A 21,457-nucleotide genomic window follows, 5' to 3' on the forward strand; every position below is an offset into this window, starting at 1 on the left:
CATTACTTAATGATTACCTGTTCTATTTATTCCCTCTAGAGCACTTGGCATTTGCCAGTCGGAAGACAGGATACTGGGCAAGATGGACCTTTGGTCTAACCCAGTATGGCTGTTCTTATGTTCTTCTTTAATCTTCATTCTAGTACATACTCACTTTCCACATCAAAAGTCCAAATCATTACAAGTGTATGTTTTATAAACCTGAATAGTCTTTAGAGGGATGTAAATGGCTTGTTTTTCTGTCTTTTCAATGCATGATTTCAATAGTTCTACGGGGTAGCAGCTAGATTATGTGAGGTGGGAAGCAAATTAAACACTAGCCAATGGTTATGGTATCAAGGAGTGTTTTAGTTACATGGCATGGAGTTTTTAAGTTATTCATCAAGTCATTTCAATATGATAATATTTGAGAAGTGCAGATGTGGTCTAAGATGGGAGTCTTTATTAACTGAATATTTGGTCATTTAAGTGATTCTTACTGTCAACTGGGCTTTTTTAGACTTAATATTATAAAGCTTCATCGCTGATTCTGATGATGATACAGATGACAATGACAAGACTGAGAGCAAAGTGTGAAAACAAAGATACTATACATTAGTGAACAAGAATATTCCCTCTTATTCAATGCAAATATTATAAAATTGCTTATACTGCATGGTAAAGCAATTATTGTAGAACTGGGTTCTTACAATTGCAGTGCATTTCATCCTAAAGCAATCCTACCAGCTTGCCTTACTGTCACATAACAGAAAGACATAGGTTGCATTGAAAGGGTTTTTGCCGATTCAGGAATTTGATGCTTGATTTCTTGGTTCACTTGTACTTGTTACTAAAATGTCAGACTGTTCATTGTAAACTGGAAATATGTCATTTATTGGTCAAAAAGAGTGTTGCTTTGGAAATGTACCAAATGGACCTGCCAACATACAATGGCAGCTTCTAAAGCTGTGTGGATTTGCCCTGCCAAGTATTGCTCATGGGCCTGAACCAAAGCCCATTGAAACCAATGGGAATATTTCCATTGACTTCAGTTGGCTACGGATCAGGCACTAAATAGTCAGAATCTGGTAATCTTGTTGGGGCAATCTGCCAGAGACATATAATTTTATTATCAGTGTCCCTGTGCATCAATAAGTTATAAACCACTTTTCTGTCAACCTTTAACGTGTCTATGTTTTGCAGAGGCCTTTGAGTCATTGCTTCGCTTTGCAGAGAATCACACAACCTCCCTGTTTGAGACAGCTTACAGAGCCATGGCAAAAGAAGCTGCAGAGCCTGTCAAAGAACTTTTTACAGACCTCTCTCTATATATTTTGGGTGCTGAGACTACAGTGGAAAATGCAGTTTTACGGTTCTTCGACAGTCTCTTTCCTTTGGTTTACAGTCGGCTAATAAACCCTGGAATTATAGATTTATCAGAGGAATATACCGAGTGTCTACGACTAACAAGACAAGACATAAATCCCTTTGGACGTTATTCTAACGAAGTGGTTACAGAGCTGTCAAAATCTCTTTGGGCAAGTAGGATGCTAAACCAGGCCCTCAATTTGGGCATTGAAGTGATAAACACAACTGAACATGCAGCTATTACAAAGGAATGTAGCAAAGCGCTCGTGAAGATGCAGTACTGTCCACATTGTCAAGGACTGACACTAATCAGACCTTGTGTGGGATATTGTCTAAATGTAATGAGGGGCTGTTTGGCCAGTGTGTCAGAGCTGGATACTCAATGGAGGGAGTATATCTCCGCACTGGAATATCTGACTAATGAAATGGCTGGGTCGCATGATCTGGAACTTGCACTTCTGGGAATCAGGAATTCAATCAATGAAGCCATCCTGCATGCACAATTGAATGGGCCACAACTCTCTGCCACAGTAAGTACTCCTTAATTGTTTTGAAGTTCACTTTTTTGCTTTCGTTATTTGATGATCATTTGATGTTTTTGCATCAATTAGCAGCCAACAAGACCTTTGTCAATAGTGCATGCATATATCACAGATAATTACTATGGGATTCGGTAGCGACTGACTTAAAATGAAATGAAGAAAATTGTAGACTTTCTGTGGAATTTGCTAAATAGAGAATTTAGAGTACTTTACAAATCTGGTCAATGTATGGACTTCAGTTGCACATTTGCATGCTAGAACTCCTAGCAACATTTTCAGAAATTATCTACCAACTGGGGATTTTTTAACAAAAGGGACAGGGAGATTCCAATGTGGGGTATTTAGGAAAGTGGGATTGTGAGTGTAAATAACTCTATTTGCTAAGAATTCCTAAAAGCACTTTCTTTAGTGCTAAATATCAAGCTATCAGGAGAAAAAAAATCAAGAAAGAGGCGGGGAGAGGGAAACAGTAACATGATATGATGACAATGACTAGAAAATGGATGGAGAATGGAAGAGTAGTGAGATTATTAAAAGGGCTATTTAATGTACAACATTTACATGAGTGAAGGCTAAAAATATGCTGATAGTGGATCTATTTTGTATGGCTGGTGGAATTAGGGAGGCAGAGCTAGGGGTGTTAGAATTACACAATAAATAATGGCAACATATAACTGACAAGCCTTCTGATAAATTGTTGAAAGCTGGGCGAGAAATTATTGAAATGACTAATGATGCAGCTGGCTAAACTTGTATGAAGTCCAACACCACCATCAATAAAGAATCATGGCAACTGTGCTCAAAACAGGGTTGAGACTAATCTAGGAAAATTCAAATTGATCCCCTTGACTTAGAAGAGAAGGAAACCATACTGAGAACAAGTGAGAAGGAAATGAGTTGCAGAACTTTAGAAGGTTAATTCCTGTGCTGAACTTGGCTTACCATATGATTTAGGGGGAAAATACTTGAGAGACTAAAGAAAGGGGAGGCATAAAGAATGCAATTCCAAACCAGGAAAATTTGTGCCAGATGGACATGCCAGCATGGCAAACCTAAGTGTTTATAGTTTAGAGCAATGGTAAAGATATCAAATTCATCAACACTTTCAATTTTGAACAAATAAGGCAAGACAGGAGAGCACAAATGAAAATGTAAAAAAAATAAGAATATACTATATGATTAAAACATTTGTTTAATGCATGCTTAGAGGCATTGTTATGGTCCATGTTGTCTCAAGCTCAAGAATGTTCTTTTGTCAATCATGCTTGAATTTGTGGAGACATTTGCTGCTCTGTTTGGCATCCAAGGATAAACTCAGAACATTAGGACAAGGTTGTCTGTGTTCATGGAATGATCCATGATGGTGTTTTCATAGGCATCTTGTGCAGTGTGCGTGAGCCATGGAACTTCCTTCCATTTGATGATGAGTCCATGGTAGCACTGTATGCTTAAAAAAAACTCCACCCATACCCCAGATACTTGAAGAACAAATTATCAGTGTTAGAGACCCATTCCACTCCTCCATCCTGATGCCATTGTTGTGATAAATTAGAGGTAGATACGGTGATCAAGATACTTTGTATATTTCCATGTATTGTATAAGAGGTGCATCTGGTCGCTAGGAGAATTACAGTACATAGACCAAAATCTCCCCTAAATCAGATCCATGCATCACCATTGACTTCCAAGGGGGTAAATGAGAGCAAACTTAGGCTTTCTAACTATTGCAGAAAAAATGACCTGACACATACATTGCATTTGTTGTAGGAACTATTATATTTTAGCATGCATTTTTATGTCATAATGCATTGCATTTGTCAGCACAATAATCAGCACGCTGTGATTCTGACGTTTAATGTTGGGGAGGGGAAAATACACAATGCAGGTGAATATCAGATAATCTAGGGTCTTATCCTGCACCTTGAAGTCAATGAGAGTTTTGCCTTTGATTTCAGTGGAAGCACAGTTGGGCCTTGAAGTGTCTTTCAGTCTGAGAAAGTTTCTGCTAATCCTAATGTGAGTGTCTCATCTGAGTCATACATGATTTCCTTTCATTAAACTTAAACGTTTTCCTTCAACTTTCCAGATGATTTCAACTAGATAACTACATGGAATTCTTTATTCTTCTTTTCAAAGATCTTCTCATTTGCTTTCACTAGGGGAATCTCAGTGTACGAAGAAGGCTGTATATTCTTTTTCTTTATTATTTTGTGGACTGCTCTTTAGGCTGAAATTGTGTGTTTTGAAGATGAAAAGTATACTGCGGTTCATGTTATCCTGTCTTCCACTCAGTTTAGTTTTCAGGTTTCTGTAGGGTAAGATTATATTTGTGTGACAGAGCTCATTCTGGTATTTTGAGTAAGCATGCAGTCTGATATTGGTTTAAAACTTTCATGATTAGTTACAGGAGATAACTGTTACTTAGAAGTGTGACAGGGTCGGGCCAGATGGCTATAGGAGAGTAATAGAAGGCAGATATATTAGCCCCAGGCTAAGTAGGTCCCTTTTCCCTGGGTAAGGTAACAGGGAAGGTTGCAGAACAATCAGGAACCTTCTGGAGACCATTAAGACAGGCTGATTAGAACACCTGCAGCCAATCAAGAAGCTGCTAGAATCAATTAAGGCAGGCTAATCAGGGCACCTGGGTTTTAAAAAGGAGCTCACTTCAGTTTGTGGTGTGTGTGTGAGGAGCTGGGAGTAAGAGGCACTAGGAGCTGAGAGTGAGAACGCGGACTGTTGGAGGACTGAGGTGTACCAGCATTCTCAGACACCAGGAGGAAGGTCCTATGGTGAGGATAAAGAAGGTGTTGGGAGGAGGCCATGGGGAAGTAGCCCAGGGAGTTGTAGCTGTCGGACAGCTGTTCCAGGAGGCACTCTAGACAGCTGCATTCCACAGGGTCCTGGGCTGGAACCCGGGGTAGTGGGCAGGCCCAGGTTCCCCCCAAATCCTCCCAACTTCTGGTCAGACACAGGAGTCGTCGACCTGGACTGTGGGTTCAGAAAAATGGCCAAGCTGAGTGCTGCCGTGAAGTTCCAAGGCGAGCAAATCTGCCAATAAGTGCAAGACCCACCAAGGTAGAGCAGGAACTTTGTCACAGAAGATTAAGCCCAGTTATGCTCTATTTCCTTTAGTCAGGCTAGTTTCTCAGAAGAAATGGACAAGAGTTCTGGCTACCATTTTAGAACTTCCAGCTGTGTGATCACTGATTGGAATCCTAGGGCCTGTTCCTCAAATACACTCATTCTCCTTTTTGCTGCTCTGACAGTATTTGTATCTATTTTATTTATTTGAAACATGCTTTCACATACATGAACTTCCCATTCCTTTTTATATCACTATGTAGTGATCATTTCATATTTATGAAGTTTATTTTTCAGCTTCAGGAAACAAGGAGATGTATATCTTTTACAACAGCAATGTCTGTAACAAACACTGTATTTCATTCAGTAGTAAATACTCTAACCATGGAAAGCTCAATCCAGAAACGGAGCACTACTTGTCACTTTGTTATCCTAAGCCAACTTTAATTAATTCTCTTTTAGGAAACATTTACAATTTTTGAAATAGCCACATGGAGCTTACATGCTAAAAATTAAAGTTTCATATTAACTGATTGGCTAACTGAAATGAATAATGGAAAGCTGGCTATTTTTTACCATGTGGGGAAAGGGTTAAGTAAACCAATAAAGTGCTTACTATACTTTTTACTCAAGAGAAACTTATTTCATATGTGTAAGCAAAAAAATCTATTTGCATGAATGGTGCGTAACTTCCTTGAGACTGGCCTATAGTGATCTGTTCCATTACAGCCAAAAGACTTGTCGGATTCACCTGGATGGCATGTGTGAAAGGTCACCATTAAGCTATTAGTACTCTCTTTCTCTTCAGATTCCTATAGAACAGGCACTGCCATTTGTGCAAGGAGGCTGGCATACACCCAGCTACTTAAACTAATGCGAGTCTGCTATGGGCTGCAGCATCAGCAATCATAATAATTATTTTCTGTTTCGTCTGCTGGAATCTAATTGTGTGTCATATTGAAAGGAATGCTGACTGCCTCCTGGTGCCAGATATGTAGACCTAGCTTGTTTACTCTTGATATCACTTTGAGTGAGGCTTTCCTCTTCTCCCTCCCCCTCCCTTTTGGGGGGGGGGTCATTCTAAAGCTAGACAGTTAAAATCAACCTTCGTTGTCTGGTTCAGTCCGTGTATTTCATGCATCAATACATTTTATTATTTCCTGCAAGGTGGAAGAAAGGTACCCCTGAACAAAATGCTAATTGAGGTGAAGCAGGACTGAAATGCATGCTGCCCACTGGCAACTGTGGGAACTATACACAAATTTCTTATCCAGGGATTAGCCAAATTCCCACATTCACTGTCAATAAAAGGTCACTCTCCCTCAAAGATGATGATTAAGGAAATAACGGCTTTCAACAAAGCATTTAAAATGTGCTTTTAATCAATTCCTATTCAGCAAAGTGCATAAGCGCATGTTTAACTTTAAGCACATGCATAGTTCTGTTTACTCCAGTGAAACTTAAGCAAATGTTTGTGCATTGATGAATGGATGCCACACTCGCTGCTGTTTATCCATTTGGGGGTTAGTAATTCTTGGAAAGAAATCAAAGTAAGGTGGTATTGCAGCTGTTTGTGGGGGGCTGATAGGGGCTTGGTTGTGGAATCCTTCTTCACGTTGGTGAACAGTTACTCATACAAATGGATACGTACATTTCATAACTGCAAATGATGCCACCAGAATGATTCATGAGTAAGTACTCACCAAGGTGAGTGAGAGTTCTGCGGCTGGGGCTAACGAGATTAAAATCTGATGGAACAAATTCATCCCTAGTGCATCTCCATTGATTTAGAGTGAATTTGACCTTATGCCTTTTTTGATCTTTCTGCCATCACCTTTGGAGTGTTCAGTCTGATATAATATTTTTGGCAGGGAAGAGAATATTTGCTAAAGGCCTATGAACTGAGTGTGTAAAGTAGTAAGGTAGTGGTAATTTAGAGGTTCTCCCCTTTTGGGAACATTAGCATTTGCTTTTCTCTTGAGTCTGCCTTTCACTTTCCTTCCAGATTACCACTACTTTACCCTGTCTCATTTGTAGCTGGTTCTGAAAGGAAGGATGGTCCAGTGGTTAGAGTACTAGCCTGGGGCACTTGTGAGAGCCAGGTTCAATTCCTTGCTCCTCTGTAGACTTCCTGTGTGACCTCATGCAAGCCACTTAGTTTCACTGTGCCTCAGTTTCCCATTTGTAAAAAGTGGATAATAGCACTTAATATCTCACAGGAATGCTGCGAGGCTAAATACCATGAGGATTGTGAGATGCTCAGGTACTACAGTAATGGAGACCATATAAGTATAATATAGATAGATTTTTTTTCCCAGATGAATATGCTGTGCTTGACCACAGACCCTTGTGTATTTGCTTTCTGTAGAACCACTGGGAAAGGAGGAGGTTTGGGTGGGGCTGCCCAGGTGGGTCCCAAGACCAATCACTCATGAACCTCATGGGACTCAGATGGGACCTACTCCACACGGTCTCATACAAAGGGATTTTAGGGCTGGGATGGACTTAGGCTAAACAGGTTAAATGCAGCATTTGGACATAGAGGGAGAACTTGCCTAGATGGAGGTTTGACCTGGAGTTCTGAAGGATGGTACTCTCTTTCTCTGTCATTGCTCAAAGTTAATAGCATCTGTGTAGATTACAAACAAAAACAGATATATCCTTCATCTGCATCCATTCATGTACTGGCCAAGAAGGTATTAACTCTGACCAGGAGTCAGGCTCCGTCCTGCAGGTGCAGAGTGGTGTGTGATGTGGGGACCATTGGGCCAGGGGAGGTCAGGATTCTGTGGAGTTAAGGCTCCTTGTATTCTTCGTCCCACACATATGCCCTTGTACAAGTCTAAATGCAATCTGGCCCTTTGAGTATGGCCGGACAGTTTAATGGAGAGTTCTGTTAATATTCAGGAGTTGAAAATAGAAGTAGAAAATATTTGACAGCCTTTAGAAATGTAAAATTTGTCTAGGGCAAAGTTCTGCAGTCTCTACACAGGCAAAACTCCCACTGATCTCCAGCAAAACACCTATTGACTTCAATAGAAGCTTTGCCTGACAGCTTGATCCTGTGTGAATGCTGATAAGTAATGCATTGTAGCATTCATGGGTCAGGCTGCTGAGCCATGGTGGCTTTTCTGCTCACAATCCAATAAGGTAGGCATTGCAGGCTGGTGGACTGGCAAGGACTCTGTGTCTCATCAATCTTGGGAAGTATCGAGCTGCTTGCTGTGAATATAATGTTTTCTTAGAGCCCTTGGACACATTTCTGTGCCAGTGGCTGGCTCTCATGGCTGACTGCCCACTTCTCAGATTTTTCTGAGTGCAGCCATTAAGCACATTTGAGTGAACCAGCCAAGCAAGTTAAAACAGGCGGGTCAGTGCATCATTTGCAATCACTGGATTGCATTTAAGCACTTAAGCTTGCAAAGTTGCCAGCTGTTGTGTTTGGTGTTTTTCTTAAAGCTGCAACTGCTGGAGTCATGTGATTACATGAAAATATCAGCTCTCATTTAAAATAAAAAACCCCTATAACTTCTAATGCTGCTACTCATCACTGCTCAGTTCATTGGCACAAAGACACAAATGAGTTAGGAGCCGAACTCCCATTGGTTTTTAATGGGAATTGGACACCTAACTGCTTTTTATGCCTTTTGAGAAGCTTCCCAGTGAGGTCAACAGGTTTGTTCACATTGCTGAGCACCAGGAATATTTCTCTATACTATCTACAAACCTCTCTGCATAAGTGTCGGGCAAATGCTGAGTGCTGGTATCACAGGATCCTTTCACCACTTTGGGCACCTTCTCCTTGCTGCTCCGAGAATTAGCTAGTCCTTCATACGCCAGGGCTAGAGTGAGACTCCTCCAGCTTCTTGCCCACAGCCCTCTTATAAGGGCCAGCTGGGCCCTGATTGAGCTGGCCACAGCTGTGGGCCCCTACTCACTCAGCTTCCCCAGCTGTTCTTAATCCCTTTTACCCAGCCACAGCCCTCTCCAGGACTGCTTTTAACCCCTTCAGGGGAGGAGCAGGGTGACCACCCTGCTACAGTCCCAAACACAGCTCCCTTCACCTAGGGAGTGACTGCAAGCTACTTCCCTTCAGCCCTCAGCCACTTTCAGATACTGGGCTTTATATGGGCCCCTCCTGTTCCTGTCCAGCTGAGCCCCCTCTCTTTATTTAATCCCTGCTCCCTGGCTCCTCCTCCAGATGCAGCCTGGGCAGTTAATTGGCCTACCTGGCTACCTTAACCCCTTCGGATCTTGTGCAGGGTGGTCACACCTGGGTGTTAGTGCTTTGGCTCTTCACTTCTTGCAGTAGCATTCAGCAGCATGGAAGACCAAACCCTTCATAAGGAATGCAGGTTTTTGCTCATAGAATGTCATTGTAAAATTGAAATAATGTGGATTTATTGGCTCTAGTTATTAATTTCAGTAGGACTGTGCATAGGCTCACTGGTCCACCCATAAATTTTTCTTTGTAGGATCAGGGTCTTAAAATCCAAGGTTCAAAAGTGTTGATTTGTACAGCAATATTAGGTTTATTTTTAGAAAGAGGAAGTTGATAGAATGTGGGAAAGACACACATATTCCTATGTCTGGATTGTTCTTTGTGCTTCATGAAGATTTTATATGGATACTTGGGTGTTTTCTTCTTCTCATTTAATACCTGAAGTTGGTGTATAGGAGAGAGGTTGGAGGAGATTCGAAGGTGACACAAAGAGCCATAACTTCATTGGCTTCAGTGTAGCTCTACTGATTTACTCCCTCTGAGGATCTGCCAGATTTGTTTTCTTTAGTACAACACAGAAAATACACAGCTGACAGAAAGCCTGATGGAGTGTGATCATTATATCAAGAGCTGATCATAGGTCAAGTATTATGAGAAGGCAGAGGGATCTGTGACCTGAGTTAATTGAGAAGGACAGGCACAATTAGAGGGGCTGAGAGTGGCTAGGGAGGTTATGCCAGGAGAGTTGTGAGAAAAGAGCTAAGGGGGGAAAAATGAGGATGGAGACAGGATGGTAGTTAGTAAATGAGGGATTTTTCTGACATGTAAGTGGCAATTTTAAGGTGTTAGGGAAAGATCCAGTGGAAAATGGAGTAGTTGGTAGGGGTGGTATAGGAGCCGTTCCAATGTCAAAGGGAATTTTTTCACTGACTTCAGTGGGAGTTACGCCGGGTGCCTAGTGAACAAGAATAAGAAAGCAGGAGGGGTGGATAGTTGAGGTTGACAAGGGATCTAGTGAAGACTGGGTGTATTTTAGATGAGATTGGGTTGACTTCAGCAGTGACGGAAGGGGAGAAGCGAAGAGGTTGTAGTGAAACAAGCAGGGGGGAAAGTAAGTCCAGTGACTTACCGGTACTCTGGGGCCAGCTCTGGCCCCCGGAAGGGGCAGAGCCTAGGGCGGAAGGGGCGGGGCTGAGGGGGTCAGAGCCAGCCCCAGCCCACCCTGTAAGGTAAGTGCCCCCCACACTGGGGTAGGGGTAGCAGCAGCAGCCCAGGGCTCCGGGGGCTATTTAAAGGGCCCGGGGCTCCCCTCTTCTACCACCCTGGCCTTTAAATAGCCGCTGGAGCCCTGGGGAAGCGGCGGGGCTCCAGCAGCTATTTAAAGGACCGGGGCGGTAGAGGGAGCTGGAGCCCTGGCCCTTTAAATAGCCTCTGGAGCCCCCGCTACCCCAGGGCTCTGGGGGCTATTTAAAGGGCCAGGGCTCCAGCTCCCTCTACCGCCCCGGTCCTTTAAATAGCCGCTGGAGCTCTGGAGTAGCGGCGGCGGGGCTCTAGCGGCTATTTAAAGGGCCCAGGCGGTAGAAGCTGGGGAGCCCCAGGCCCTTTAAATAGCTGCCGGAGCCCTGCCGCCACTGCCCCAGGGCTCCAGCAGCAGGGCTCTGTAGGCAATTTAAAGGGCCTGTGGCTCCAGCCAGAGATTACCCCAGAGAATAGAAGCCAGATAGAACTTGTATAAGTGAGCGAGGCATTTAAGATCAGATTAATTACTTCCCAAAATATCAAAGGGAAAATAAAAAGGTCTTGTTAGATTGGAAACCGCTAGGGAGAATGCCTGATATACAGGGCTGTATGTGAAAGGTGATAATCATTTTTGGATTTTAATTCAGAAGTCACACACAAAAAAGATAATTTGTCCATCTGCTGTCTAAAAGAATTACACAGGATCTGGATTGTATAAACTTCACATGGCAAGCACCCTTCAAGGAAGAATTTAGAAGTTCTAGAACATGCATGAAGTACATCATTGTGCCATTCCCCTTCTGGAGTTTGTGAAAGAAAGCTAGCACTGTGTAGATGCACATTTCATTTACTGCAGTGGTATAAGATTCCCATCCTGCAAACACTTATTAGTGGGAGTAATGTTTACCACCATTGTGACTTAACTTTGTATCATCGTTACCCATAGAAAAGAGAATGTAGACCAAGATATATTCTCACTGAAAGAAACTATATTGCTATTTGTACCCTTACAGCTCTGTAAGCTATGTCAATTTTCCCCCAATACCAATCATACTAAAGTTAATCAAGGAAAAAATAAGTATGTTTTAATAATGGCATACACAAGTTTATATGTGGAGGCATTATTATTGATTTCAGTCAGTTAATTCTCCTCTTCTTGGCCAAATGAATATTTTGAAAGAGTTTCTTCTTGCAGGGTGACCTCAGCAGTCCCTTCTGGTCCCGTGTCTCCCCAAATCCATCTCGCTAAGTACTTAACTACCAGCCACATGGACTCTTCCCTATGGTTCATCACCCCTGAAGGTGTGAAACCTGCACCCAATTATGAGTTCACTTTGGTACACACATTCCACATAGTTTGCACAACAGACACATGCTTGGGATAAAAATAAACAAAAAGTTTATTTAATAAAAAAATCATGGATTCAAAGATGAACTAGTAACAAAAAGCAAACGCAGACAAGTGACACAGAAAACAAACATAAAGATGACCTCTCAGGCTTAACACTTCTCCATTAGCTAAATTCCCTTCTCCAATGCAAGTTGCCTATTGCCTGTGAATAGTTTCCCAGCATGCCCTCTGTCCTAAAGGGGATCCAGTGCTTCATAGACAACCCCCTCCTTAGATGCTGGCTCTCAGTTTCTGGATGGCTTTCACTTTGAACCCTTTCCCTTTTAACAGGGTTTGCAAGTTTTTTCCTTTTTCTCAGGCTATGACCTGGTCTGCGCTCCAGGGTTAGGTCAACGTAAGCTGGCTTGTGTCAGCCTCTCTGTGGAAGAGTCGTCACTTAAATTTGATTCCTGCCAACATAAGTGCCTCTCCACGCTGATTAAATAAGACCACCTCCCCGAGAGGCATAGAGTCAATGTCAATGTAGTTAGGTTGACACAGTGTCAGTATAGACACAGCATAGTTTACATTGACTGTTACTGGCTTTCAGGAGCTGTCCCACCCTGACTGTACAATCAATACAAGTGCTTTTGGTAAGGATGCAAACTGCTGGTGCAAGGAGCCAAGCATGTGCACACACAAGTAATTTAATAACTACACTGGCTGCATGCCGAAGTAAGTTAGATCAACCTAATTTTTTAGTGTAGACATGGCCTATGGTAATTCATGGTTACATGGAGCAGGGGGCTTTCCCAAACTGGGTTTGTTTGTTTTTTCAGTTTCAAGTTGTTTCGGTGTTTTCCCATTAACTTGAATGGTCTACCGTTGTCTCTTCCTGGTTGGACATTGCTAGTTGCTTGGGGCCGGTTTTGTGTGAACACCTGGCCTGGTAGGTGCCCTTACTGCCTGATTTATTCACAACACTGCTGTGAGGTGATGGTGTAGTTAAAGTATAGATTCAATTACAATTTTCTATACGTATACACATGCCTGTATTCATAACCATAACCTGTATACAAATCTCCTAGTGACCATCAAGTTCAGGCCATTACAAGCTGTCATAGAAGACCTTCCTTGACATATTTTTGTACACAATAACATTGTCTGCAGCCAGTTGATTCAACTGCTTATTTTGGGGGTTCAGACCCGCCTGTTCTCCCGTTGGGGTGTCTGGTCCTTGATTGTCACAGATCCACACCCAGGCTGAAGAGGAAGATGAAAAACTCCCAGTGTCCCTGACAATGTGACCAGGGTGAAAATTCTTTCCCGACTCCAAATCTGGCAATCAATTAGACCTATTGTAAGGTGTCACAGGAAAAAAAAAGATGAGGAAAAATGGTGGCCCTTGCAGCTTTTTTAATGTTTAAAGAGATATGTAAACTGAAAGAAACTACAGAGAGAGCTGGCTTCATTGCAGTAGCACATAGCTAAGCGTATGAATTCCATTAAGTCTCCTTACTGCTTATGGCCTGAGGATTATCATCTTGATAATATTTAGCATTTCCACACTCATTATTAGCAGTATAATAGCACCTTGAAGACTCCACCAAGATCAGGGCCCCATTGTGTAAGGCACTGTACAAACACACAGTCAGGGTACGTCTACACAACAGCTGGGAGGTGTAGTTCCCAGGGAAGATGCATGTACATGGGCTAACTGGTCAAGCTGGTGCCTAAAAACAGCAGTGTGACTGCGGAGGCACGGGCAGTGGCTTAGGCTAGCCACCTGTGTACAATCCCACCCAACCTCCTGGTGGCTTCACACCCTTTATAAGTACTTATTGTAGGTAGGTATTATCACTAGTTTACAGATGGAGAGACAAACCCAGAGGTAAAGTGACTTGTCCAAGGCCACACAGTGAAACAGCAGCAGAGGTGGAATTAGAACTCAGGAACGTTTTCTGGTTTCCAGCACTATCCTCAAGGGACATGGTCTTTTTAAAGAAACTGAAATGCCTGAATTAGAGAACTGGTATTAGTTTGGCTACAGAGTCAGAACCTGCTGGATGGCAGAAAGTTGGAGTGCAAAATGAAATAAGTTTCTTAAAGCAAATTCAGAAAAGGATCCAATGTTTTTGGAGACAGTCATTTGGATGGTCTGAAAGCAATCGGGGCAGAAAAGAAGAAACAATTTTAGGAGAAGACAGTGTTGTCAAAATAGTCACTTTTAGGAAAATAACTGAGTGTAGAGAAAAAGCTAGCAAACATACAGCAGCAGGAGATGACTGCACAGTACCTTTATAAATTTGAAGAGGAAATGGCAGTACTGTGAAATAACTTTTTGCCAAGTGAATTCATAGCAATGAAGGGTAACTCATGGTCAGTAACTAACTACTTGGGTAAGTAGATTGAGCAGTATCATAAAACAACTTGTGGAGACTGGAGAACACCAGGAACTGAACCTGGGTGCTTCCTTTCTGAAAGTTTACCAGTGTCATAGGATCAACATCAGCTGTCAACAAGTGTGAAACCACAGTTTATGTAGCTAAAATATCACATTTAATTTCTTGAAGTTAGATAGCTGAAAAGAACAATAGAAATGTACAGTGAATGATATGTTAATGCAATACCACAGGGAGGGCACCCACTAGGGATACCGTAAAAGAACTAATGTTGCAATTCTTTGAGGCCTCTCTTTCTGAGGAACAACCTGAGAGCCCAGGAAATAGGTGCAATGGCCAGCTCCAAGTGAGGAACCCACATATGAGTTATGAGGAACAAGAATTTTTTCCCTGTAAGTTCTGCTTATTAAAACGAAATAACTTATTTAAATGAATTTGTAACAGCTACCAGCTTGGCTGACACACCAGGGATGTCCAGAACTGAAAGCATTAGCTGCTACATCTTGAGCTAAAGGGCCAAGACTAAATGAGCCTTTTACAGCCTGAAATTCTCTGCAGATCAGGCACAGAGGAGGGAAGTGTGAGACGCTCACCAGTGGGTTACACAGTGAAGTCTCTTTTGCACGGGTATTGCACGAACCCCTCAGAATGGAATGACTGAGCTTTTTACTAAAGGTCAGGGATGGTATTCACCCTGGATGTAAACCAGTCTTCTAAATCAACATTAAGCTTTTTGTTTGTTTTTGTGTTACATACTTGTTAAGACACTATTCTGCAGTGATAGTCGAATAATGAAGAGAGATTTTCAAAAGCCCCCAAGGGAATTAGGTGTCCAACACTCATTGGGATTTGTTGGTAGCTATCATCTAACTGCCATTATTTTCTTGGTTTACAAGCATTTTGAACCCTGAATACTACAGAAACTTTTCTGGAAATTAGTCATCTGAATGGTTTCGTATATTTGCTTCATTCATTTCCCACTCTGTTTTGAGAAATATTAATTGAATCAGGAGTTACTGCCACAAATGTTTGCAGAAAGTGAATTTCAGATAGGAATGTACGAGTTTTCACAAAAAAATAATTTTGAATTTGTAAGTGGGAGAGTTCTCATCAGAATTGCTTGAATGCTCATCCAATCGGGAAATAGATGCAATTTTATTTAATTTACCTGAACAATCACAATTAAGCAGCATGACTCAAATATGTCTACTATTTCCACAAAACTGCATCTGCTCTGTTCTTTGTGTCCTTTCTTTTCTTCTGTATTTTGTTTGGTGTTATTGTCATAAAATTCAGAGTCGTATATGTGGTCCACTGAAAATATATGCGTGTTACTCTATATTACAGAGGATCAATTGACACACACACACACAAAAAGAAATATGCATCTTTTATGGAGCTGACTTTTTTTTCTTTTTAAGGCTGCTGTAGTTTATTAAAAATAATGGATTTCTGTAGCTGCAGTAGTTTGGAATTTTTGGCACTTCTGTTTGTTGTGGTTAATTGTTGGTCTCATAAATTAACAAGGCCTCAGACAATGAAGGTAGAGTGTTGCTGGGTTGGGGTCCAGTCCCTGGTGAAAAATGCAGTTCCAGCATATTGGCAGCTAGACTGCTTGTTATTCATTGTAAGGCGTCTAGCTATGGGAGTGTTAGATGTTTGACGGCATTGAATAGATTCCAGTCAGCCATACAAACTACCTCCACTGAAGTGGAAAGGACCATAAAATTGTTTTAGCAACAGCTAATTCTTGTAGGTCTTTTAGGGCTTTTTTTAACTGTTTGGTTGCCCATAGAAGATTTGCCAATTCAAATAGTAAACATTCTCAAGTTGTTTGTATGGGCTTGTCATTGAATTCACATCTAATTTATCTTAGATTTTTTGCAGGAGCAGAACCTATATTTAAGAACATTTTCCCCTCTTTCCTCCCTCCCCCATTCCTGATGCTCTAATTATGTAGCATTACAAACTAAAGCTTCTTTTTTTTTAAATTGACCTGGTATGAATAGTTTTCAATCTCATTGTCATCAAGGAAAGATTTAAGCAATGTGGATATGCTATTTTTCTCACTTGAAGGAATCTAATTTCCTGCCTCTGCTTGTTTCTTGGCCATTGAAAGTCCAGCTAAGCCAGATGCCCCAAGACCTTTTAAAATCAGCCTTGGGGAGAAATTTTATCCTCTTCAACCACTGGCAAGAGGTATAGATGAGTCCTGATTTACTTGAGAGTCTAGAATAGTATAGACTCTAGATGTAAGGTAAAAGGAAGTCCTGGAAGGAGCAGCCTATCATAGACTGTGATAAAAGCTGGGGACAGCAAAATCTATAATAGCCCAGACTATAAGAAGGAGCGCTAGGGATAACCAGGGTGAAACAGCCTTGTGGCTGCAGGAGAAAACCAAACTAAGGCTGGTAGTAGGGACCTTGGAGAGGACAAGCATGTGCTAGAAGCATGAGAATCCAGGCCTTCGGGATGTTATTGCAGGGCTGGAGAATGAAAATGGTCCAGTCAGCCACCCAGATCCTCAACTGGTGTAAAATGGTATAATTCACTGAAACACCAGCTGAGGATCTGGGTTAAGGAAGTAAAAGGAGCCAAAGGACAATAATGAATCTATGGGTGCAGGATTTGTATCTGCTGGCGTTAGGTGGCCAAGTGAGCTTGGGACCATAAGCAGCATGAGGTGATTCTTCCCCCACCTGCCCCAGCTAACATTGTTACCTGTACCAAATATTTCTTCCATGTAATGAAAAATATTTTAATTATTCTGTATAATTGGCCAGAAATTGGTTTCCCTCCTGTTTTTTATTTCACTGTCAAGTAATTATGTCAACATCAAGTTGATTAACTGAAATAAAAATGGTCTTTACCAGCAACTGGCCTGAAGGTAAAAATACCAGCTGCACCCGTAAGACCTCAGCCAGCAAGCAGCATCACCCCATCGTCTGTGTGGTGCTGGAACTAAACTGAATCGGGACAAGGAGAACAGCCAGGCTGTATGAGAGACAGCACAAGGGGCAGAGCTTGGGAACTCAGAGGCTAGTAATAACAAAGGAGTACTTTTTGGTATATTAGAATTTTGTGGCACGGGAACAGTGTTAAGTTTCTAGGAGGGAGGTTACATAGTCAGTGTAGGATGGGTACTGTGGTTGTCTGTAGACATCCTGGGAAACCCCACCCTGAGGAGTTTGCAGAGGCCAATTGACAGTAAAATCAGGTTGTGATGGGAGGCAGAGAGACGGATGGCGTGTGAGGAATCAGATGGCGCATGCAATGACATAGTGATGGCAGGAGAGGGTATTTCAGGAAATAGTTGAAAATTATGACTGGCAGGGAGCAAGAGTTGGAGGAGCAGGAAGCCATGGGGTGGATGAGGCCCTGGATCTGGGAGGAAATTGGAGGTTTTCACCAGGGAAGTGCCCCCCTTCTGTCCCCTCCTCTTGCTCATGTGGTGCCACAGCAGAAGGACACCAACACCCCTGTATTGACACAGAACAAAAAGAGGGAGCTGTAGGATCCTTGCAGGAATAGGAACCCTGGCACCAATGGGGTTATTGGCTCCTTATCCCATCCAGCTGGCCAGCCTGATTGTCTAGTTACCCCCGCCACCTTTTTCAAGGGGAACTAATTAACATCTGAGTGGTGAGAATGCAGGCTCACCTGTTCACCCCCTTCACTCTGTCACAAAATGTCATCCCCCCTTTTGGGGCCAATTAAACATGCTCTGTAAACAGGGTACATCTCTCAAAGGTGGAATTCATTGTATTAAAGCACTAGGCAAAATGTAGGCAACACATTGACCAAGCACCCTGTGACATACTGGGATACAATCCAGACCCACGGAGGGCTGTCACTCCTGCTCTGTAACTTGGGGTGCCTTGCAATGCCTTGCTGCTGTAGTGTCTAACCTGGATTGCACACAACCAGCTAGCAGGTCGTTCCCAGATGTGGTTGTGTAAATGCAGCCTGCCAGTGACATCCTGGCTGTCTCAGCCTTGGTTATAGTGCAGGGTGACCCCAACACACTCCCAGTCTCAGACTTTCCCCACAAATGTATGTTTTGTATTGCCCAGCCCTCTCCTAGACAGTCCAAATATATTAAGTCCATAATTCCTTTAAGGGAATAATATATGCTAGCCTTATTTTACCTTCGTACTTTAAATTACACACTGATTAGCTAAAACAAGTTTATTAACTACGAAGAGAGAGATTTTAAGTGAGTACAAGTAATGAGGCATAAAAGTCAGAAATGGTTACAAGAAAAATAAAGATGGGCACTAGGAAGCATTTTAACTTAACAAACTATATTACATTCAGGCAAAATTTCTCACCACATGCTTTCAGCAAGATGACTGACCAAACTCTTCAGGTCATGAACTACACCCCCAGAGTCCAACAGCTGTTTCCTTTTTTTTCCTCAGGTGCAGCGAATGCAATGTGCTATGCGGGAGGGAGTCTTGGGGTGTTTTCCTGCCTTTTTTATAGTTTCAGTCCCCCTCTTGAAAAACATTTCCAGCTGAAAACCAGGAGGCAGAGTCTATGTGGAAGGATGTTCCCAGCTGTCTTTTTATTCCACCTGTTTGAGCTTCCTTTGTTTTTCATTCCTGCTTCATGACTCTGTTTACTGCTTACATGCAAATTAAGGCACATATTCCTTTGTTTAGAACACACCTGTTTGCAGGCTTCTGCTTGGGCAGGGCTGTGGGATTTGGAACATGTGTTAATGACATCATACAGGGGAGTCTTATAACTTTACATACAAAGTTCCCACACATATTTTATCAGGACAATACTGACCAGCAAATTGAGTTTGCAAATGATACCTTACAAGGCCTACCTTGTTCAAAGATTATTACAATAGTGTGTAGGGTGTGAATACGGGCAGTGTATGCCATCACACATGCCCACTAAAGCATCCCATTCTTGTTGCATAGAAATGGCATAAGGGTTATTCAAATATTATCCCCTAGCAACTTCCCTGAGATCTCACTTCAAAGCACAGCTATTCTCTCTGTTAAAACTCAATGGGATTTCATCAGCAGGACTTGCAGTGTGAGTAAATTAAGCTGGATTTGACCCTTAGGGTGTGGCTACAGCTTTTTTGCTGTTCAGGTCTTCATTGTCAGCTACAGATTCTAAGATTACTAGAATCTGACTAAACAAAGACATTTCTTTCAGAATCTGTGCCAAATGCTGACTATTCTGATCTTTAGATTCCATGTCTGGTCAGGGATTCCTCCCCTGATTATGAGCAGATCTTCAAGTTGGTACTGCTGTGTCTTTCCTGTCTGAGAATGGGGTATCAGTCAAACAGAGGTGGAATAGGTTGGTTTCATCTGTGAGCTCTCCGGGAAGACTTAACAGTATCTCATTGACGGTCTCGTGGAACTGTGCACGCAAGCACATACAAACATTCAAGCAGCCATTAATAACACGGGTTGCCGAATTCACCTTTGTCAAAAATGCGAGTGTGGCACCGGAACCCACAGAGCAGTATTCAGCTGGCACAAATACCAGTGCTAATACAGATGTACAAAGGACTGAAGGGTATACTCCCCAGCAGGATCCCGATACTATTTGTATCAAGGTGGTATGGGGAAAAGATCTTCATTTTCAAGTGTTCCAGGTGAGGCTGGTATGTCAGGCTACGGTTAAATACTCCCAAGTACTGTATGTGATGACTGGTTGGAATGGCAGTAACAGTCATACATGGATAAAGATGGGACAATTGTCAAGACAATTGTTTAACTAGAAAGATTTGACACTGTCTTGGTTTCATTAAGAATTAATTCGTGCAATGGAGACTAAGTGGTCAAAAGTATGCATGTCTTGGCTGAGATTCCCTTCATTCCTATAGAAATAATTTTCAGTGTCAGAAATACAGATGTCATCAGCACATACTTCTTGGACTGTATTTCAGGAAGGTCATGTGTGTATATATTGAACAAAAGGAGAGCCACTGTGGAGAGATTTAAGGTGACTGATTTTCTCCCAGCTTGCAGGATGAAGCCTCAGTTACTAATCACTTCTCAGATGAACCACATCACTGGCATTCAGCCCAGTGTGCCACGCAATGTTATAGGCTGCCATTAGGTCAATAAGGACTGCATCAATTTTCTTTCCATACATTTTCTGTGTCTTGAATCGAGATACCTAATCTTGGGTTCATCATCCCATCCTGAATCCAGCCAAAATGTGAGGCAGCCAAGTTTGTATAGTATTATAGTACTGGCTGCCTCATTAATCTGCATCAGGATTAGTCTGTCCACCAGTTTATAGGTAATACACAGTAGGGAAATCTGGTCAGTAGCTCTTTGGGTTTGACAGTGGTTTCTCTGGCTTGGGAACAGCTAAGACCTTTGCTCTCACCAGATGGCTTTTGGAATGCAACAATCCTGGGTACAATGATTCAGAAATCAAAGCTGCCAGCGTTTGATGATTGGCCCAAAATGAGATACAAACATTGTTGTGGATATTACCTAGATCAGGGGCCTTATTCAGTTTCAATTGATGTATAAATAGGTGAAGTTCTTGATCAGTAAAAGGAGCCATTAGATTCATGTACACCCTTTTTAACTGCCATCTCTCAGCAACAATCATTTTAACTTCATTGCTGAAAATTTTATCTCAATTAGGAGCTCTGCATTGGTTACCAGCTGGGATGTGATGGAGTTTGCTGTGACTGGTTATTCCCTCTTGCCCAGATTAGAATCTCTGCTCAACCTCTTAATTGTTTGTCAGACTTTGCAACTGGAATGTGTGAAATTCAATTTGGAGATAATTCCTTTCCATCATTCTTGCCTGGGATGATCTAGAAGGTGAAAAAGGTCTCTGTTTCTGTCAAAAACCTCCTGCTCATTCTTGGAGGATTTAAATTCCTGATTTTGTGTGGTTGCTTCAGATGGCCATTCAGAAATGAATATCTGATTCTGAGTCTTTACCCACAAGAGACTCTAACCTGGATTGGAAATCTAACCAGGAACTTCTGGAAATTCCATTGACATTTCTGGAAGCCTGCTGTAGTTGTAATTTGCATGTCTGTTGTGAACAGGCATGGCTGATGCTGAGTTCAAGGAACTATATCAAACACTTTATGCTCTGTGATTACCCCACAGTGTAGTCCAGTTTGAAAAAAGGCAAGGTCAGAAAAAGAACCTAAGGTCCATCTTTGCTATGGAAAGTGGGTGGCTGCTTAAGATCATACGGAAGCTGCAGGTTGACTGTCAACACCCACTCCTCTAGTCTTACTTCGTTTACAACATCATCAAGGTATCACTAGTGAGAGTGGTGTGAC

General features: G+C 42.1%; 1 protein-coding gene across 4 annotated transcripts in view; it reads left to right on the forward strand.

The window, feature by feature from the left end:
• Positions 1-21,457, forward strand: part of LOC125642570 (glypican-5-like) — a 610,585-nt gene that overhangs the window by 159,337 nt on the left and 429,791 nt on the right. For all 4 annotated transcript variants that reach the window (XM_048864161.2, XM_048864160.2, XM_048864159.2 and 1 more), the window contains exon 3: positions 1,183-1,877. In XM_048864161.2, the coding sequence (XP_048720118.1) occupies positions 1,183-1,877 (695 nt within the window). The remainder of the gene's footprint in view (positions 1-1,182; positions 1,878-21,457) is intronic.

Source organism: Caretta caretta, chromosome 9 (genome assembly GCF_965140235.1).
Source record: "Caretta caretta isolate rCarCar2 chromosome 9, rCarCar1.hap1, whole genome shotgun sequence".
Taxonomy (NCBI): domain Eukaryota; kingdom Metazoa; phylum Chordata; order Testudines; family Cheloniidae; genus Caretta; species Caretta caretta.